Genomic DNA, 18,054 nt, shown 5'->3' on the forward strand with positions numbered 1-18,054 from the left:
GTTTCAGAGGGGATACACCATATTCAAATCATAGCAGTACCCCAAAGTCAAATGCTCACTCATGGCAATTTACCTTGGATTTGAAAGTCAAAAGATTCAGGGGTCTCAATGCAAAAACAGCAGAGTCTGGCCCAAAAGGAACTTATTTACAACACTCAGGACTCTGTGAGGAAGACAGGGGACCTGAAAGGGGTCAGCAGCACCTCTCCTCCATTCCTTAAGAGGCCCTTAAGAGTATTAGTGGTCTCCTTATGGTCCCTTTTACGGTCACCAGATTGGTCAAAAGATAACATTTAAAGATCTTAATTGGCTTTGTTTGTGATTCTAGAATCAGGCAACACTTCCTCCATAAAAATAAAGTGTTCTGATAAGCTGAGCAGAGGAGGTTGGTTTTATAGACAGAGAAAAATTGAAGAAAGCAGAACGAAAGGACAAAAAGCAGACTCCTTGTTTCAAAGTTACTTTCCTTGTAAGACAGCAGGGAAATAATAATAAATAATTGATTGGTTAACATCAGGTTACTTTTTGTTGTAAGGCAGAGGGAACTTCATTATTATGGCAATTGAAGCTGGCCTGAGGTGACATAGGACCTCAGCATGGGTGACCCCATTTTGACTTTTAGTCTAGTCTGTCAGGGCCTGGTGAAGGAGCTTAGTCTAAAACAGTGGGCTCCTGCAATCTTCATTTAACAGTATGCATAAGCAAGGCCCCATCTTACCAATGAAGGTGTCAAACCATATTCATTATAGGGCTCAATTCAAGTGTATTCACTTTGCATCTCCAACATACACACACACACACACACACACACACACACACACACACACACACAAGTATGCTTTTTCAAACAATACACTCCCACAGATTCCCCCCAAGAATCCAATATGGCTCTCATCCCTGAAGGGTGGATCCCTTAATTGAGGATCACTGGCTTATAAAATCTCCAAAGAAGATCACAGTTTAAAGATGGAAAGACTTTATTCCATGAATCACCTGGTATTCCTCCTCTCTCCCGCAGTCACTCACAGATGTCATGCTTAGTAGTTTTCTCTTGTGCTGTGTGAGTTCCTTCAGGATGTTTTCAAACCGCTCTGGCCTCCTGGTTAGGTGGCACTCAGGAGAACACCATTAGGTTCAAACCCAGTTTCTCACTGGCAATATACCTAATCTTACCATTAACAGCTTGCTAAGGACTTCCAAAACCGATACTATGCATCTGTTTGTGGGATGAATTGGGATCTGCTTTTCTCTGCTACTGACTGTGAATTTCAGGAGTGTTGGAAAGGACTATACTTGCGATTTGGGCCTAGCTGTTTACAGGGAGCCTGAGGGAAGCTCTCATTTGTGTTTAGACAAGGTTGGTGACATCAGGTTTCATCAAGCCCTCATATCTATGCACTACATAGAAAGCCTTTAAAAACTCATGAAAGTCAATGCTTCCATCTTTGTTCAAGTCCATTACGTTGGCAAGCTTATTGACTTGGGAATCATCAATAAGAACATTGTAGTGAGAACTAAAAAGTTTCCACATGTCACAAAATTCTTCCATGGAGATCAGGCCTAAAAGAATATAGGAGAAGGTTGTGAGTGTTCATTTTAAGACCCACCTAAGGCAAGGGTTGGGGAAGCCACACTGATTAAATAGTCCCAATTAGAAACTCACTAAAATGCCTGACCATGAAGATACTGAAGGATATGGAAGAGTAAGATCATAAATGTAAGAAACAATATGTCACTTTCAACTACCAAGGGATCCTGAACTTATTGTAAAGCCAGAATGAGCAAACAGTGAAGAAATGGGGACGAGGTTGTGGACTATGGGACTAAATGTAGTATAGAAGTTACAAGACCTAAAATAGAAAGGTGAGGTGCATGGAAGGAGGGCAGAGAGGAGGGTGACATCAAAGCAGAGGGAGAAGATACCCTGGGAGTCAATAAGAGGATTACAAACAATGGTGCTGCCTTTTTCATAGGCGATAATTTACTTTAATGTGTTGATCATTGATTTTTCTTGGTGTTCAAAGGTCTCTGCAGTAGGGGATTATCTGATGAGTTTTTAAAAATTTGAAAATAAATAATTGCTTTGGGAGGCCGAGACGGGCGGATCACAAGGTCAGGAGATTGAGACCATCCTGGCTAATACAGTGAAACCCCATCTCTACTAAAAAATACAAAAAAACTAGCCGGGCGAGGTGGCGGGCGCCTGTAGTCCCAGCTACTCAGGAGGCTGAGGCAGGAGAATGGCGTGAACCTGGGAGGCGGAGCTTGCAGTAAGCTGATATCCGGCCACTGCACTCCAGCCTGGGCGACAGAGGGAGACTCCGACTCAAAAAAAAAAAAAAAAGAAAAGAAAATAAATAATTGTGCATCAAAGCTAAAGGCAGAAGGCTGGGTGCGATGGCCCACGCCTGTAATCCCAGCACTTTCGGAGGCTGAGGTGGGCAGATCACCTGAGGTCAGGAGTTTAAGACCAGCCTGACCAACATGGAGAAACCCCGTCTCTACTAAAAATAAAAATTAGCCGGGTATAGTAGCGCATGCCTGTAATCCCAGCTACTCAGAAGGCTGAGGCAGGAGAATCGCTTGAACCTGGGAGGTGGAGGTTGCAATGACCCGAGATCGCGCCACTGCACTCCAACCTGGGCAACAAGAGCAAAACTCTGTCTCAAAAAAAGAAAAAAAAAAAAAACAGAAAATGAATTTTTATAGCCCTTAGTCCCTTAGTCCCCAAAACAGAATCAGATTTCTAGCAATGATTTTTATGGTCATGAGTAACTAAGATACTGAAATGGATAGTAAATCATCTTTTCATTTGTGCTGGTGATTCATAAAAAGAGTTATTCCACTTTGACTGATGGCTACATAGGCTTCTGTAGGACTCTATGATCTTGAATACAGAGTCTGTAGCCAAACTGAAATAACAATAATATTAAATAAGTTTGTTTTTCCCCTCAAGTTTCATCATGTTAGATGAAGAATGAAATAGATAAAATCAGAGTTCTGATTTCAGAGAACCAGATTAGCCTTTGCTTTCTACTATTACTACCACATTTTGACTTTTAGTCTAGTCTGTTGGGGCCTGGTGAAGGAGCTTAGTCCAAAACAATGGGCTCCTACAATTTTCATTTAACAGTATGCATAAGCAAGGCCCGGCCCCATCTTACCAATGATCTTACCAATGAAGGTGTCAAACCATATTCATTATAGGGCTCAATCAAAGTGTACTCACTTTGTATCTCCAATACACACACACACACACACACACACAGATACACTTTTTAAATGAACTCATCAAAGTTCATTTATTTACCTGAGTGATCAGTATCAATGGCATTAAATATGATTTCCAGGTCAGATCGGTATCTGTACAGAGTTTCAACTAGAGTAGAATGAGCCTAAAATAAAGATTTTCTAAGTGTTAGAACATATCGAATTCATGACACAGATCGCTTTTAGCAAACGTAACAAACAGAAAACATCATCAACAATTCAAATTATGTGATTTAGACAGAAATTTGAGAAGGCCAGCCTTCCCTTGGAGGCCCCACTCTCTTCATTCAGTCTGTGATCCTCAGGGGACAGGGCCAAAATGAATAAGGCAGCAGTAATTAACACAGCCACCATTACAGAGAAGTTTATTGGATTATTTCATTTGGTCCTCTACAACAAGAAGGAACAAGAACAGAACTATTATTATGTCCATTTTACAAATTTGAAAACAGGGAGAAAAAGGAACTTTGCCAAGGTAACAGAGCTGGTGAGTGGGATTTAAATCGCCGCTGCTTGAAGCCAAGCTTGGCCTGTGATCTTAGTCACCATGGTAAACTGCCTCTGAAGTGAAGTCAAAAGCCTCCTTCCTGGGGATATTTTAGTCTCTAACCTACCTTACTTCCCTTCTCTCTGCTCTTAATGTCTCATCTTCGCTGCAAATGATCACCCAAGTCCTAGCTCCAACCAGCTCCCTTTCAACTCAAAGTCATATTTAACTGCTGATGAATTGTTAACTAATAAGTATGGGGATCTGATAAATCTCCCCGATATTCATATTCTAAGAAAAGATTCTACATTTCAAAAATCTTTCAGACATATTCTGGGTCATGTCAGCAAGACTGTACACTCACGCTTAACAAGCAATACATTAAGTATTCGAAATGGTACGTTGTATAAAAGCATGGATGTCAGGCCAGGTAAAGGGGCTCACGCCTGTAATCCCAGCACTTTGGGAGGCTGAGGTGGGCAGATCACTTGAGGTCAAGAGTTCAAGACCAGCCTGGTCAACATGGTGAAACCCCATCTCCACTAAAAATATAAAAATTAGCTGGGTATGGTGGCAGGCGCCTGTAATCTCAGCTACCTGGGAGGTTGAGGCAGGAGAGTTGCTTGAGCCTGGGAGGCAGAGGTTGCAGTGAGCCGAGATTGCACCACTGCACTCCAGCCTGGGCAACAGAGCGAGACTCTGCCTCAAAAAACAAACAAAAAGCATGGATGTCATATCTCCCTTTCTGCTAGACAGCACTTAAAAACAAAATCCAGTATTTGATGTGGACTTGCTTGTGGAAGCCTTTTCTTCTTTTTTTCTTTTTGCTTATCCTGGGAACACACAAATTTGCTGAACAGACCACAGCGTACCTGGGAGATTCCCCTTCGGCTTTTCCTAAGACTGCCACTCCATCTATTAGATTATCCCACTCCCAGCTTTTCTTTTTTTGAGACAGAGTCTCGCTCTGTCACTCAGGCCGGAGTGCAGTGGTGCGATCCCGGCTCACTGCAACCTCTGCCTCCCAGGTTCAAGCAATTCTCCTGCCTCAGCCTCTTGAATAGCTGGGATTACAGGTGCATGCCACCACACCAAAATTTTTGTATTTTGTATACAAAAATACAAAATGATTTTTGTATTTTTAGTAGAGACGGGGTTTCACCATGTTGGTCAGGCTGGTCTCGAACTCCTGACCTTGTGATCTGCCCGCCTCGGCCTCCGAAAGTGCTGGGATTACAGGCGTGAGCCACCATGCCCGGCCACTCCCAGCTTTTCAAAGGACTAAGTTATGTTTCACCCTGGCCAGGTTTTAGCTGGGGCTATGTTTCACTTGCCTCTTGTACTGGCTTTTCAATGTGGATATTCTGGAAGCTGGACATGTATTCAACGTTTCCATTTTTGTCTATGTTTACCAGATTCGAACTCAGGGATCTCCATGGTAAGTTCAGACCCAAAATGTTCTCCATGCAAAAAGCCCACTGGCTTAAAGAAAGTTTTCCTAACAACAACAATAACAAAGCCCAAATGATGTGTTAAAATATGATTTTTTTTTTTTTTTTTTTTTTTTTTTGAGACGGAGTCTCGCTCTGTCACCCAGGCTGGAGTGCAGTGGCCGGATCTCAGCTCACTACAAGCTCCGCCTCCCGGGTTCACGCCATTCTCCTGCCTCAGCCTCCCAAGTAGCTGGGACTACAGGCGCCCGCCAACGCGCCCGGCTAGTTTTTTGTATTTTTTTAGTAGAGACGAGGTTTCACCATGTTAGCCAGGATGGTCTCGATCTGCTGACCTCGTGATCCGCCCGCCTCGGCCTCCCAAAGTGCTGGGATTACAGGCTTGAGCCACCGCGCCCGGCCTAAAATATGATTTTAAAGAATGCAACCTCCTTGGGAGAGCCACGGCAGCATGGGGCCGGCTGTTCTCCCTCATAATTTATCCTCCCAGGCCCCGCAGCCCTGAAGAAGAAATAACTCAAGAATATCTTCAGTATTCCACAGATCGTGTCCTTCCTGTCACCTGTAAGAAATCAGACTTTAGGTGTTAGATTTTTTTTCCTTTTTCTGATTAACAAAGTAAGGTATGCTTATTTATTTTTTTTGAGAAGGAGTCTGGCTCTTGTCACCCAGGCTGGAGTGCAGCTGTAATCTCAGCTACCTGGGAGGTTGAGGCAGGAGAGTTGCTTGAGCCTGGGAGGCAGAGGTTGCAGTGAGCCGAGATTGCACCACTGCACTCCAGCCTGGGCAACAGAGCGAGACTCTGCCTCAAAAAACAAACAAAAAGCATGGATGTCATATCTCCCTTTCTGCTAGACAGCACTTAAAAACAAAATCCAGTATTTGATGTGGACTTGCTTGTGCAAGTTGCAGCTCACTGCAACCTCCGCCTCCTGGGTTCAAGCAATTCTCCTGCCTCAGCCTCCTGAGTAGCTGGGATTACAGGTGCGTGCCACCATACCTGGCTAATTTTTTGTACTTTTAGTAGAGATGGAGTTTCACTATGTTGGCCAGGCTAGTCTTGAACTCCTGACCTCAAGTGATCTGCCTGCCTCAACCTCCCAAAGTGCTGGGATTACAGGTGTAAGCCACCATGCCTGGCCTAGTCTTTTAAGAAAAAAGTTTGCTGGTTGGGTGGGCGTGGTGGCTCATGCCTCTAATCCCAGCACTTTGGGAGGCCAAGGCGGGTAGATCACGAGGTGAGGAGATCAACACTATTCTGGTTAACACGTGTGAAACCCCATCTCTACTAAAAATACAAAAAATTAGCTGGGCGTGGTGGCACACGCCTGTAGTCCCAGCTACTGGGGAGGCTGAGGCAGGAGAATCTCTTGAACCCGGGAGGTGGAGGTTCCAGTGAGCCAAGATCGCACCACTGCACTCCAGCCTGGGTGACAGAGCAAGACTCCATCTCAAAAAAAAAAAAAAAGTCTGCTAATCTTTTATCTGTTCTTTTAGTTCCTGAGAGAGGAGTATTAAAACCTCCCTCTATCGTGGTAGATTTTTCTACTTCTACTTTTTATTCTGTCAATTTTTGTTCTGATAGTTTTGAAGCTATATGAATAAGTACATATGCATTTAGAATGGATTCAATTGGCATAAGCTTTTATTATTATGAAATGTCCCTTTTTATTTCTAGTAATATATACCTCCTTAGAGTATACTTTGCCTGATACTCATAAAGCTGTTTTAGTTTTGTTTTTGTTAGTGTTTTCATAGTATATCTTTTTCTAAATTTAACTTCCAATGTTTTGTGTATATGATTCTATGGTCTAATTTTGCAACTGTTGAGAAATCTATCAGTCTAATTGTTATCTCTTTGTAGCAATATGTTGTTTCCTCTCTGCCTGCTTTTTAAAGGTTTTTTCTTTGCTAGTGGTGCTCTGGAGTTTCACAACAAATGTGTGTAGGTGTGGATTTAACTTTATTTATTGTACATGAGAATCACTGTCCCTCTTTATGAATTTGAGTCTTTTATCAATTCTGGAAATGTCTCAGCCATTACCATGTCAAATATATGGTCTCTGACATTCTATTCTCTCCTCCCAGTACCCTGGGTAGGTGTATGTTAAACTTCTCATTTTACTGTTCATAACTCTTTTTTTGTTTGTTTGAGACAGAATTTCACTCTTGTCACCCAGGCTGGAGTGCAATGGTGCGGTCTCGGGTCACTGCAACCTCCCCGTCCTGGGTTCAAGCAATTCTCCTGTCTCAGCCTCTCAAGTAATTGGGATTACAGGCGCCTGCCACCATGGCCGTCTAATTATTTTTCTTTTTCTTTTTTTTTTTTTTTGTATTTTTAGTAGAGGTGGGGTTTCACCATGTTGGCCAGGCTGGTTTCAAACTCCTGACCTCATGTGATCCACCCACCTCAATCTCCCAAAGTGCTGAGATTACAGGTGTGAGCTGCTGCGCCTGGCCTGTTTATAACTCCTAACCTAAGTCTTTCTTGAATAGTGTCTAATCTTCCATTTAACCCATCCATTATGCTATTATGCTTTTTCTCCTTTTTTTTTTTTCCTTTTTTTTTTTTTTTTTGAGACGGAGTCTGGCTCTGTCGCCCAAGCTGGAGTTCAGTGACGCAATCTCTGCTCACTGCAAGCTCTGCCTCCCGGGTTCACGTCATTCTCCTACCTCAGCCTCCCAAGTAGCTGGGGCTACAGGTGCCCGACATCACGCTGGGCTATTTTTTCTGTTTTTAGTAGAGACGTGGTTTCACCGTGTTAGCCAGGATGATCTCCATCTCCTGACCTTGTGATCCGCCCGCCTTGGCCTCCCAAAGTGGTGGGATTACAGGCGTGAGCTACCGCGCTCGGCCGCTTTTTCTTTTTTAAAGTATATTTTCTATCTATTTGGTTTTTCTTCAAATCATTCCCAAATGCATGTTTCTGATTCCATATTTCCTTTAAACATATTTATTTGAAGGCGGGCGGATCACAAGGTCGGGAGATCGAGACCACGGTGAAACCCCGTCTCTATTAAAAATACAAAAAAATTAGCCGGGCGCGGTGGCGGGCGCCTGTAGTCCCAGCTACTCAGGAGGCTGAGGCAGGAGAATGGCGTGAACCCAAGAAGCAGAGCTTGCAGTGAGCCGAGATCGCGCCACTGCACTCCAGCCTGGGTGACAGAGCAAGACTCCGTCTCAAAAAAAAAAAAAAAAAACATATTATTTGATAATTCCAATATTTGATGTCCTCAGGGAACTAACTGTTGTTTCTGCTGACTCTCACTCCTAGTAGTTTGTATCCTTGTTTGTTTGGTAATTTTTGATTGTGAGCTCATGTGAGTGGATCTTAATCTCCGGATACACCAGTGGCCAAAATTAGGGATGCTTCCCTCAAAGATAAATTTGCATTTACTTGCCAAGAGTCAGGGAGCACTACAGACTTAGGACAACTTTAGCCACTTTGAGAGTCGAAGCATGATGATGGAAGTCTCAAATTCAGCTTTTCCATCTTTCTACTATATTATAATTTAGTCTCAGAATTGATTGCTATACCAATATCAGCATTGGGCCCCAGGACAATCTAGCCTTTTGTGCTTTCTTGTTGCTCCATGCTCCCACATGTGGTTTCAAATAATCTTTCATGGAAAGTGAAGATGCAGCTGGAAGATTCACATTATTGTGAGGCTGGTAAATGCATTAACATTCTACATCCTCCAAAATCTAGCTGTTCATTAACGGGAAGGCCCTCCAGAATGTCTAGTCTAGCATATTATCAGAATAGAGGTTTGGGGCCGGGTGGTTCACGCCTGTAATCCCATGCGTGAAGGGATTGGAAGGCCAAGGTGGATGGATCATGAGGTCAGGAGTTCAAGACCAGCCTGAACAACATGGTGAAACCCCGTCTCTACTAAAAATACAAAAATTAGCTCGTTGTGGTGGCACGTGCCTATAATCCTAGCTATTCAGGAGGCTGAGGCAGGAGAATTGCTTGAACCCAGGAGGCGGAGGTTGCAGTGAGCTGAGATTGCACCACTACACTCCAGCCTGGGCAACAGAACAAGACTCTGTCTCAAAAAAAAAAAAAAAAAGAAGTTTAATTCAGGGTTGTTGTTAGTTTTCCAAGTTGAAAATAACTTGCTAAAAGGGAGAAATAAGACTTTTTTGAGCAAATAATGGATATTATTTTTATCTGTATTCTTCCTTCTTAGTAAAAATGGAGAACTGAAATCCTAAGGAAGCAAAGAAAATGAAAAGTGATCTGTATGTAACTTGCTGTGTTAAGAAATTGTAAATGTTATAGAAATTTGTTACCTGATTTTCTTTTTTCTTTTTTTTTTTTTTTTTTTTTGAGACGGAGTCTTGCTCTGTCGCCCGGGCTGGAGTGCAGTGGCCAGATCTCAGCTCACTACAAGCTCCGCCTCCCGGGTTCACGCCATTCTCCTGCCTCAGCCTCCCGAGTAGCTGGGACTACAGGCGCCCGCCACCTCGCCCGGCTAGTTTTTTGTATTTTTAATAGAGACGGGGTTTCACCGTGTTAGCCAGGATGCTCTCGATCTCCTGACCTCCTGATCCGCCCGTCTCGGCCTCCCAAAGTGCTGGGATTACAGGCTTGAGCCACCGCGCCCGGCTGTTACCTGATTTTCTGTGGTCTTGAAGTTGGAAAGCACGAGTAAGGTCACTTTTTCGTGAAATCACTCTCTCTTTTAATATCTTGATGGCGCTGCTTTCCATAGTATACACTCTGTAAAGAAAACAATAATTAGGTAAAAGTAACATAAATCATCCTGTTGTGTTTCATTTTAATGTGCAGTATTTATGAATTTTTACTTTAAATGAATTGCCTAGATTCTCACATATCGCTACTAGATGGTAAATGTATGCATATGTATATATATGTGTATGTGTGTGTACATGCACACACGCCTTTCGTGAGGTTTTAAAAGGATTACAAATAGTATTTTCTTTTGAATGTCAAAACTCACATGAACAATCATTTGAAAAGAAGGAAAATAAAGAGGAACTTACTATAACAGATATTGAAATTTATCATTAAATCACTGAGATAAAACAACAGATATTGACACTGAGAAGACTGATACATGAGTAGAACATAATAGAAATTTCATAAACAAAGGCTGCGTGCGGTGGCTGACGCCTGTAATCCCAGCACTTTGGGAGGCCGAGGCTGGTGGATGACAAGGTCAAGAAATCGAAACCATCCTGGCCAAAACTGTGAAACCCCATCTCTACTAAAAATACAAAAATTAGTTGAGCATGGTGGCACATGCCTGTAGTCCCAGCTACTCTGGAGGCTGAGGCAGGAGAATTGCTTGAACCTGGGAGGCAGAGGTTGCAGTGAGCTGAGGCCGTGCCATTGCACTCCAGCCTGGGCAACAGAGCCAGACTTCGTCTCAAAAAAAAAAAAAAAATCATAAATATATCAAACTATGTATGGGAATAATATATATAATACAGAGGTATTGCAATTCAGTAGAAAAGGACAATTTTTAAAAAGATTGCTAGCATAGTTAGCTAACTACCTGGACTTCAACCTCTACCACAGACCATTTACAAAAATAAATTTTCAAATAAAGGAGGAACAGAGGAACAAAATAGTCACACACATACATATAATGACAATTTTGTTCCTCTTTGTATTTTTTGTGCATGTACACACACACAAACACACACACACACATATATGGCAAAATGGTAGATGTAAATCCAGGCATATCAATAATAACATCATATGAGAATGGATTAAATAATCAAAAGGCAGATATTGTGAAACTGGATAAAAACAACAAAACAAGATCCAACTATATGTTGTCAACAGGAGACACATTTTAGTTTCAAAGATACAAAGAGTTTAAAAGGAAAAGGACAAAAAAGGAAATCCCATGCAAACGGCAAGCATGAGAGCTAGAGTGGCATACCAATAGCAGACAAAATGGACTTTAAGACAAAAATTGTTACCAGAGACAAAGAGGGATATTTTACAATTATAAAACAGTCCATCAAGAAGATGAAACAATTATAAACACATGAGAACCTAACAACAGAGCCAAAACTACATGAAGCAAAAACGGACAGAATTGAAGGGAGACACAGACAATTCAGCAATAATATTGAGACTTCAATAGTTGACTTTCAGTAATGGATGAAACAGCTAGGTGGAAAATCAACATGGATATAGAAGACTTGAACAGCACTCAAACCAACTAGACCTCACAGACATGTATAAGACACTCCACCCAACAACAAGAGAATTTCATTCTTCTATAGTACATGTGGAACATTCTCCACAATAGACTCAATGCTAGGCCACAATATAAGCCTTAATAGATTTAAAATGATTAAGATCAAAGTATCTTTACTTTGAAAAAAATTTAGGATTTATTGAAAGAAGTAAATTCATAACAGAAAGTAATTTGGGAAAAATAAATAAATTAAAAATTAACAACAGAAGAAATTTGGGCAAGTCACAAATATAAGAAAATTAAACAACAAAACCTTAAATAACCAATAGGTCAAAGAAGAAATCACAGGAGAAGTCAGAAAATAAGATGAGTGAAAATGAAAATACAACATACCAAAACATATGGCATACACTGAAGTAGTGCTTATATAAAAATTTATAACTATAGGTGCCTATATTAAAAAAGAAAAAAGATCTCGAATCAATAACATAAACTTCCACTTTAAAAATTGGAAAAAGGGCCGGGCGCGGTGGCTCAAGCCTGTAATCCCAGCACTTTGGGAGGCCGAGACGGGCGGATCACGAGGTCAGGAGATCGAAACCATCCTGGCTAACACGGTGAAACCCCGTCTCTACTAAAAAAATACAAAAAACTAGCCGGGCGAGGTGGCGGGCGCCTGTAGTCCCAGCTACTCCGAGGCTGAGGCAAGAGAATGGCGGGAACCCAGGAGGCGGAGCTTACAGTGAGCTGAGATCCGGCCACTGCACTCCAGCCCGGGTAACAGAGCCAGACTCCGTCTCAAAAAAAAAAAAAAATTGGAAAAAGGCTGGATGTGGTGGCTCACGCCTGTAATCCCAGCTACTTGGGAGGCTGAGGCAGGAGAATCGCTTGAACCCGGGAGGCAGAGGTTGCAGTGAGCCGAGATCACACCATTGCACTCCAGCCTGGGCAACAAGAGCAAAACTCCATCTCAAAAATAAATAAATAAATAAAATAAAAAATTGGAAAAAAGAGTAAATTGAACCCAACATAAGCAGATAAAAGGAAATAATAAAGAATAGAACAGTAGAAATGAAATAGAGAATGGAAAGATAATAAAGAAAAATCAACAAAACAAAAAATTGGTTCTTTGAAAAGATCAACTAAATTGTCAAACCTTTAGAATGTCCAAGAAAAAAAAGAAAAAAGCCTCAAATTTCTAAAATCAAGAGTGAAAGAGGGGACATCATTACTGACCTTACAAAAGTAAGAAAGATTATAAAGAAATACTGAGAACAATTATAGACCAACATATTAGATAACATAGGACCAACTGCTAGAATGACACAAACAATCAAAACTGACTAGGAAAAAATTTAAAAACTGAACATGCCTGTAACAAGTAAAAAGTCTAAGTAATCAAATGATTCACAAAGACAAGCCCAGAGCCAGCTGGCTTCACTGGTGAATTCTATGAAACATTTAAGGAAGAATTAATACTAATTACTCACAAACTCTTCCAAAAAGAAGAGGTGGGAATATGGCCCACTTAGAAGCTAGTATTACCTTGATACAAAAACCAGATAACGATCACAAGAAAACTACAGACCAGTATCTCTTAGGAACATAGATACAAAATCCTCAACAAAATACTAGCAAATGGCATCCAGAAACATATAAAAAGGATTATACACCATGGGTAAGTGGGATTTATTCTAGGAATGCAAGCTTTGTCTAATATCTGAAATCAACCAATGTAATATACCATATTAACACAGAACAAATAAACAATGGGAAAAGGACTCCCTATTCAATAAATGACACTGGGATAACTGGCTATTCATATGCAGAAGAATGAAACTGGACCCGTACCTATCACCATATGCAAAATTAAGTCAAGATGGATTAGACTTATTAATAAATGTAAGACCTCCAACTATAAAAATCCTAGAAGAAAACCTAGGAAATACCCTTCTGGACATCAGCTTTAGGAAATAATTTATGACCAAGTCCTCAAAAGCAACTGTAACAAAAACAAACATTGACAGATGACAACTAATTAAACTAAAGAACTTCTGCACAGGAAAAGAAAATATCAACAGAGTAAGCAGACAACCTAAAAATTTGGAGAAAATCTTCACAAACTATGTATGCAACAAAGGTCTGATATCCAGGATTTGTAAGGAACTAAACCAGTTAACAAGCAAAAACCAAATAGACCCATTAAAAAGTGGGCAAAGGATATGAACAAACACTTCTCAAAACAAGGCATATAAGCAGCCAACCAATATGAAAAAATGCTCAACATCACTGAACATCAGAGAAATGCAAATCAAAACCACAATGAGTTACCATCTCACACCAGTCAGAATGGATATTATTCAGAAGTCAAAAAATAGTAAATATTGGCAAGGCTGCAGAGAAAAGGGAATGCTTATACACTGTTGGTGTAAATGCAAACTAGTTCAGTCACTGTAGAAAGCAGTTTGGAGATTTCTCAAAGAACTAAAAATGGAACTCCCATTGGACCCAGTAATCCCATTACTAGGTATATACCCAAAGGAAAATAAATCATTGTACCAAAAACACATGCACTTCTATGTTCATCATAGAACTATTCCCAATAGCAAAAACACGGAATCAACCTAGGTGTCCATCAATGGTGGACTGGATAACGAAAATGCAATACATATACACCATGAAATACTACACAGCCACAAAAAACCAAAATCATTTCCTTTGCAGCAACATGGATGCAGCTGGAAGCCATTATCCTAAGTGAATCAACATAGGAACAGAAAATCAAATACCATGTGTTCTCACTTTTAAGTGGGAGCTCAACACTGGGTACACATGGACATAAAGATGGGAACAATAGACACTGGGAACTACTCGAGGGGGAGGGAGAGAGGAGGGCAAGGGCTGAACAACTAAGTATTGGGTATTATGCTCACTACCTGGGTGACAAAATCACTCATACATCAAACCCCAACATCACACAATATACCCATGTAACAAATCTGCACGTGTACTCCTTGAATCGAAAATAAAAGTTGAAATTTTCAAAAATCACATGATCATCTCAATAGATGCAGAAAAACTTATCTGATGAAATTCAATACTCTTTCATGATAAAAACACTAACCAAACTAGGCATAGAAAGGAACTTCCTCCACTTGATGAGAGGCATCTACACAAAGACAAAGCTAACATCATACTTAATTATCAGAGAGTGAATGCATTCCCTTAAGATCAGAAATAAGACAAGTATATCTGCCTTCACCAGTTTTATTCAACACTGTACTGGAGGTTTTAGCCAGGATGATTATACAAGAAAAATAAAACAGGATGATCATATAAGAAAAATAAAAACAAGGGATCCAGATTGGAAAAGAAGTAAAACTATCTCCATTAACACCATTAACAGATATGATCTAGGATATAGAAAATCTCAAGGACTCTACTAGAAAAAGATTAAAACTAACAAGTTAATCAAGATTGTACAAGATCAATATCCAAAAATCAATTGTATTTCTTTTTTTTTTGAGACAGAGTCTCGCTCTGTTGCCCAGGCTAGAGTGCAGTGGTGCGATCTCGGCTCACCGCAACCTCCGCCTCCCGCATTCCAGCCATTCTTCTACCTCAGACTCCCGAGTAGCTGGGACTACAGGCATGTGCCACCACACCCAGCTAATTTTTGTATTTTTAGTAGAGACAGGGTTTCACCACATTGGCCAGGCTGGTCTTGATCTCCTGACCTCATGATCCACCTGCCTCAGCCTCCCAAAGTGCTGGGATTACAGGCATGAGCCACCGCGCCCAGCCAATCAATTGTATTTCTATACACTAGGAATCAAGAATCTAAAAATATAATTAAGGAAACAGGCCAGGTGCGGTGGCTCACATCTGTAATCCCAGCACTTTGGGAAGCCAAGACTGGAGGATCACTTGAGCCCAGGAGTTCGAGGCCCAGCCTCGGCAACACAGTGAGATCCTGTCTCTACAGAAAATTGAAACACTTAGCCGGGTGTGATGGTGCATGCTAATTTTAATGTAAGGCCCAGGAATTTGAGGGTGCAGTGAGCTATGATCGCACCACTGCACTCCAGCCTGGGTGACAGAGTGAGACCCTGTCTCCAGAAAAAGAGAAAAGAAAAGAAAAGAAAAACAATTCCATTTACTATGGCAGCAAAATGAATAAAATATTTAGAAATAAATTTAGCAAAATAAGTCCTAGACTTATACACGGAAAAGTATAAAGTATTATTGAAGGAAATTAAAGAAGATTTAAATAAATAGAACAATATTTCACGTTCATGGATTGGACAACTTAATATTGTTAAGATGGTAATAGCCTTCAAATTGATCTACAGACTCAACACAATCCCTATCAAATTCCCAGCCGGTATTTTTGCAAATTGACAAGCTGATTCTGAAATTCACATGAAAATGCAAGGGACCCAAAATAGCCAAAACAATCTTTAAAAAGAAGTACAAAGTTCAACTCACATTTACCAGTTTTAAAACTGTAGTAAGTTTGTAAAGTTATAATAATTAGGACAGTGTGGTACTGGCATTAGGATAGACATAGACTTAGACAAATAGAATACAATTTAAAGGCCAGAAACAAACCCTTACATTATGGTAAACTGATTTTTGACAAGAGTGCCAAGAAGGAAAGAATAGTCTTTGAGTCATGGTTCTGGGACAACTGGATATCCACATGTAAAAAAAAAGCTGAACTCTTCCTTCACATCATATACAAAAATTAACTTAAAATGGATCAGAAACCTAAATATAGGAGCTAAACCTATAAAACTCTTAGAAGAGAACATAGGAATGAATCCTTATGACTCTGAGTTAGGCAATGCCTTCTTAGATACAATACCAACAAAGCACGAGCCACACAAGAAAAAAAACAGATAAACTGGATTTCATCAAAATGAAAAATGTTTGCACTACAAATAATACCACAGAGAAAGGGATAAGACATCCCACAGAATGGGAGAGAATATTTGCAAATCAAATATTGAACAAGTGGCCAGTCGTGGTGGCTCACGCCTATAATCCCAGCACTTTGGGAAGCTGAAGCAGGTGGATCGCTTGAGCCCACGAGTTCAAGATCAGCCTGGGTAACATGGTGAAACCCCATCTCATCAAAAATACAAAAATTAGCGAAGTGTGCTGGCTTGTGCCTGTAGTCCCAGCTACGTCAGAGGCTGAGGCAGGAGAATCAATTGAGCCCTGCAGGCCAAGGCTGCAGTGAGCCATGATCACCTGGGCAACAAAGTGAGACCCTGTCTCAAAAATATATATATATACTGAATAAGTGATGTGTATATAGAATAAAGAACTCTTGCAATGCAAAAATAAAGAGTGACAATTAAAAATGGAAAATGAACTTGAATATAATATTTCTAAAGAAGATATACAAATGTCCAATAAGTACATGGAAAGATGCTCAACATCATTAATCATTAGGGAACTACAACTCAACACTACAATGAGATTCTACTTCACACCACTAAGATAACAATAAGAAAAAAGAGATCAAGCTGGGCGTGGTGGCTCACACCTGTAATCCCAGCACTTTGGGAGGCTGAGGCAGGGAAATCACCTGAGGTCAGGAGTTCGAGACCAGCCTAGCCAATGTGGTGAAACCCCGTCTTTACTAAACATACAGAAATTAGCTGGGCATGGTGGCACATGCCTGTAGTCCCAGCTACTCAGGAGGCTGAGGCAGGAGAATCACTTTAACCCAGGAGGTGGAGGTTGCAGTGAGCCGAGACTGTGCCGCTGTACTCCAGCCTGGAGCAACAAGAGTGAAACTCTGTCTCCGAAAAAAAAAAAAAAAAAAAAAAGAGATCATAACAAGGGTTGGCAATGATGTAGAAAACTTGGAATCCGGCCGGGCGCGGTGGCTCAAGCCTGTAATCCCAGCACTTTGGGAGGCCGAGACGGGCGGATCACGAGGTCAGGAGATCGAGACCATCCTGGCTAACACAGTGAAACCCCGTCTCTACTAAAAATACAAAAACTAGCCGGGCGAGGTGGCGGGCGCCTGTAGTCCCAGCTACTCGGGAGGCTGAGGCAGGAGAATGGCGTAAACCCGGGAGGCGGAGCTTGCAGTGAGCTGAGATCTGGCCACTGCACTCCAGTCCGGGCGACAGAGCGAGACTCTGCCTCAAAAAAAAAAAAAAAAAAAAGAAAACTTGGAATCCTCACACACTGATGGTGGAAATGGTAAACTGGTAAGCCCCTTGGGAAAAAGTTTGCAAGTTCCTCAAAATGTTAAACATAGAATTACCATATAACCCAGCAATTCCATTACCAAGTATTACTCAAGAGAAATGAAACGTGTACACACAATAACTTGCCTATGAATGTTCATAACACCATTGTTTATAATAACCAAGAAGTGGAAACACCCTAAATGTCTATCAACTCATGAATGGATAAACAAAATGTCGTCTATTCATACAGTGGAACATTATTCACCCATAAGAAGGAATGAAGTACGGATATAGAATACAGCATGAATGACCTCAAAAACATTGTGCTGAGTGAAAGAAGCCAGCCACAAAAGACCACATATTGTGTGATCTCATTTATATGAAATGCCCAGAATAGGCAAATCCACAGAGACAGAAAATAGATTAGTGGTTGCCTAGGGCTGTGATG

At 41.0% G+C, this 18,054-nt stretch overlaps 1 protein-coding gene across 4 annotated transcripts in view; it reads right to left on the reverse strand.

Moving 5' to 3' along the window:
* Nucleotides 1–955: 955 nt before the first annotated feature.
* The window catches only part of PPEF1 (protein phosphatase with EF-hand domain 1), a 142,871-nt gene continuing 125,772 nt past the window's right edge, over nt 956–18,054 (reverse strand). For all 4 annotated transcript variants that reach the window (XM_033201556.1, XM_033201555.1, XM_033201558.1 and 1 more), the window contains 4 exons: nt 9,829–9,935; nt 5,092–5,255; nt 3,311–3,395; nt 956–1,560 (listed from right to left, as the gene is read on the reverse strand). In XM_033201556.1, the coding sequence (XP_033057447.1) occupies nt 1,349–1,560; nt 3,311–3,395; nt 5,092–5,255; nt 9,829–9,935 (568 nt within the window). In that variant the 3' untranslated portion in view covers nt 956–1,348. The remainder of the gene's footprint in view (nt 1,561–3,310; nt 3,396–5,091; nt 5,256–9,828; nt 9,936–18,054) is intronic.

The sequence above is a fragment of the Trachypithecus francoisi genome, unplaced genomic scaffold (assembly GCF_009764315.1).
Source record: "Trachypithecus francoisi isolate TF-2019V2 unplaced genomic scaffold, Tfra_2.0 Lachesis_group6, whole genome shotgun sequence".
Classification (NCBI taxonomy): Eukaryota; Metazoa; Chordata; class Mammalia; order Primates; family Cercopithecidae; genus Trachypithecus; species Trachypithecus francoisi.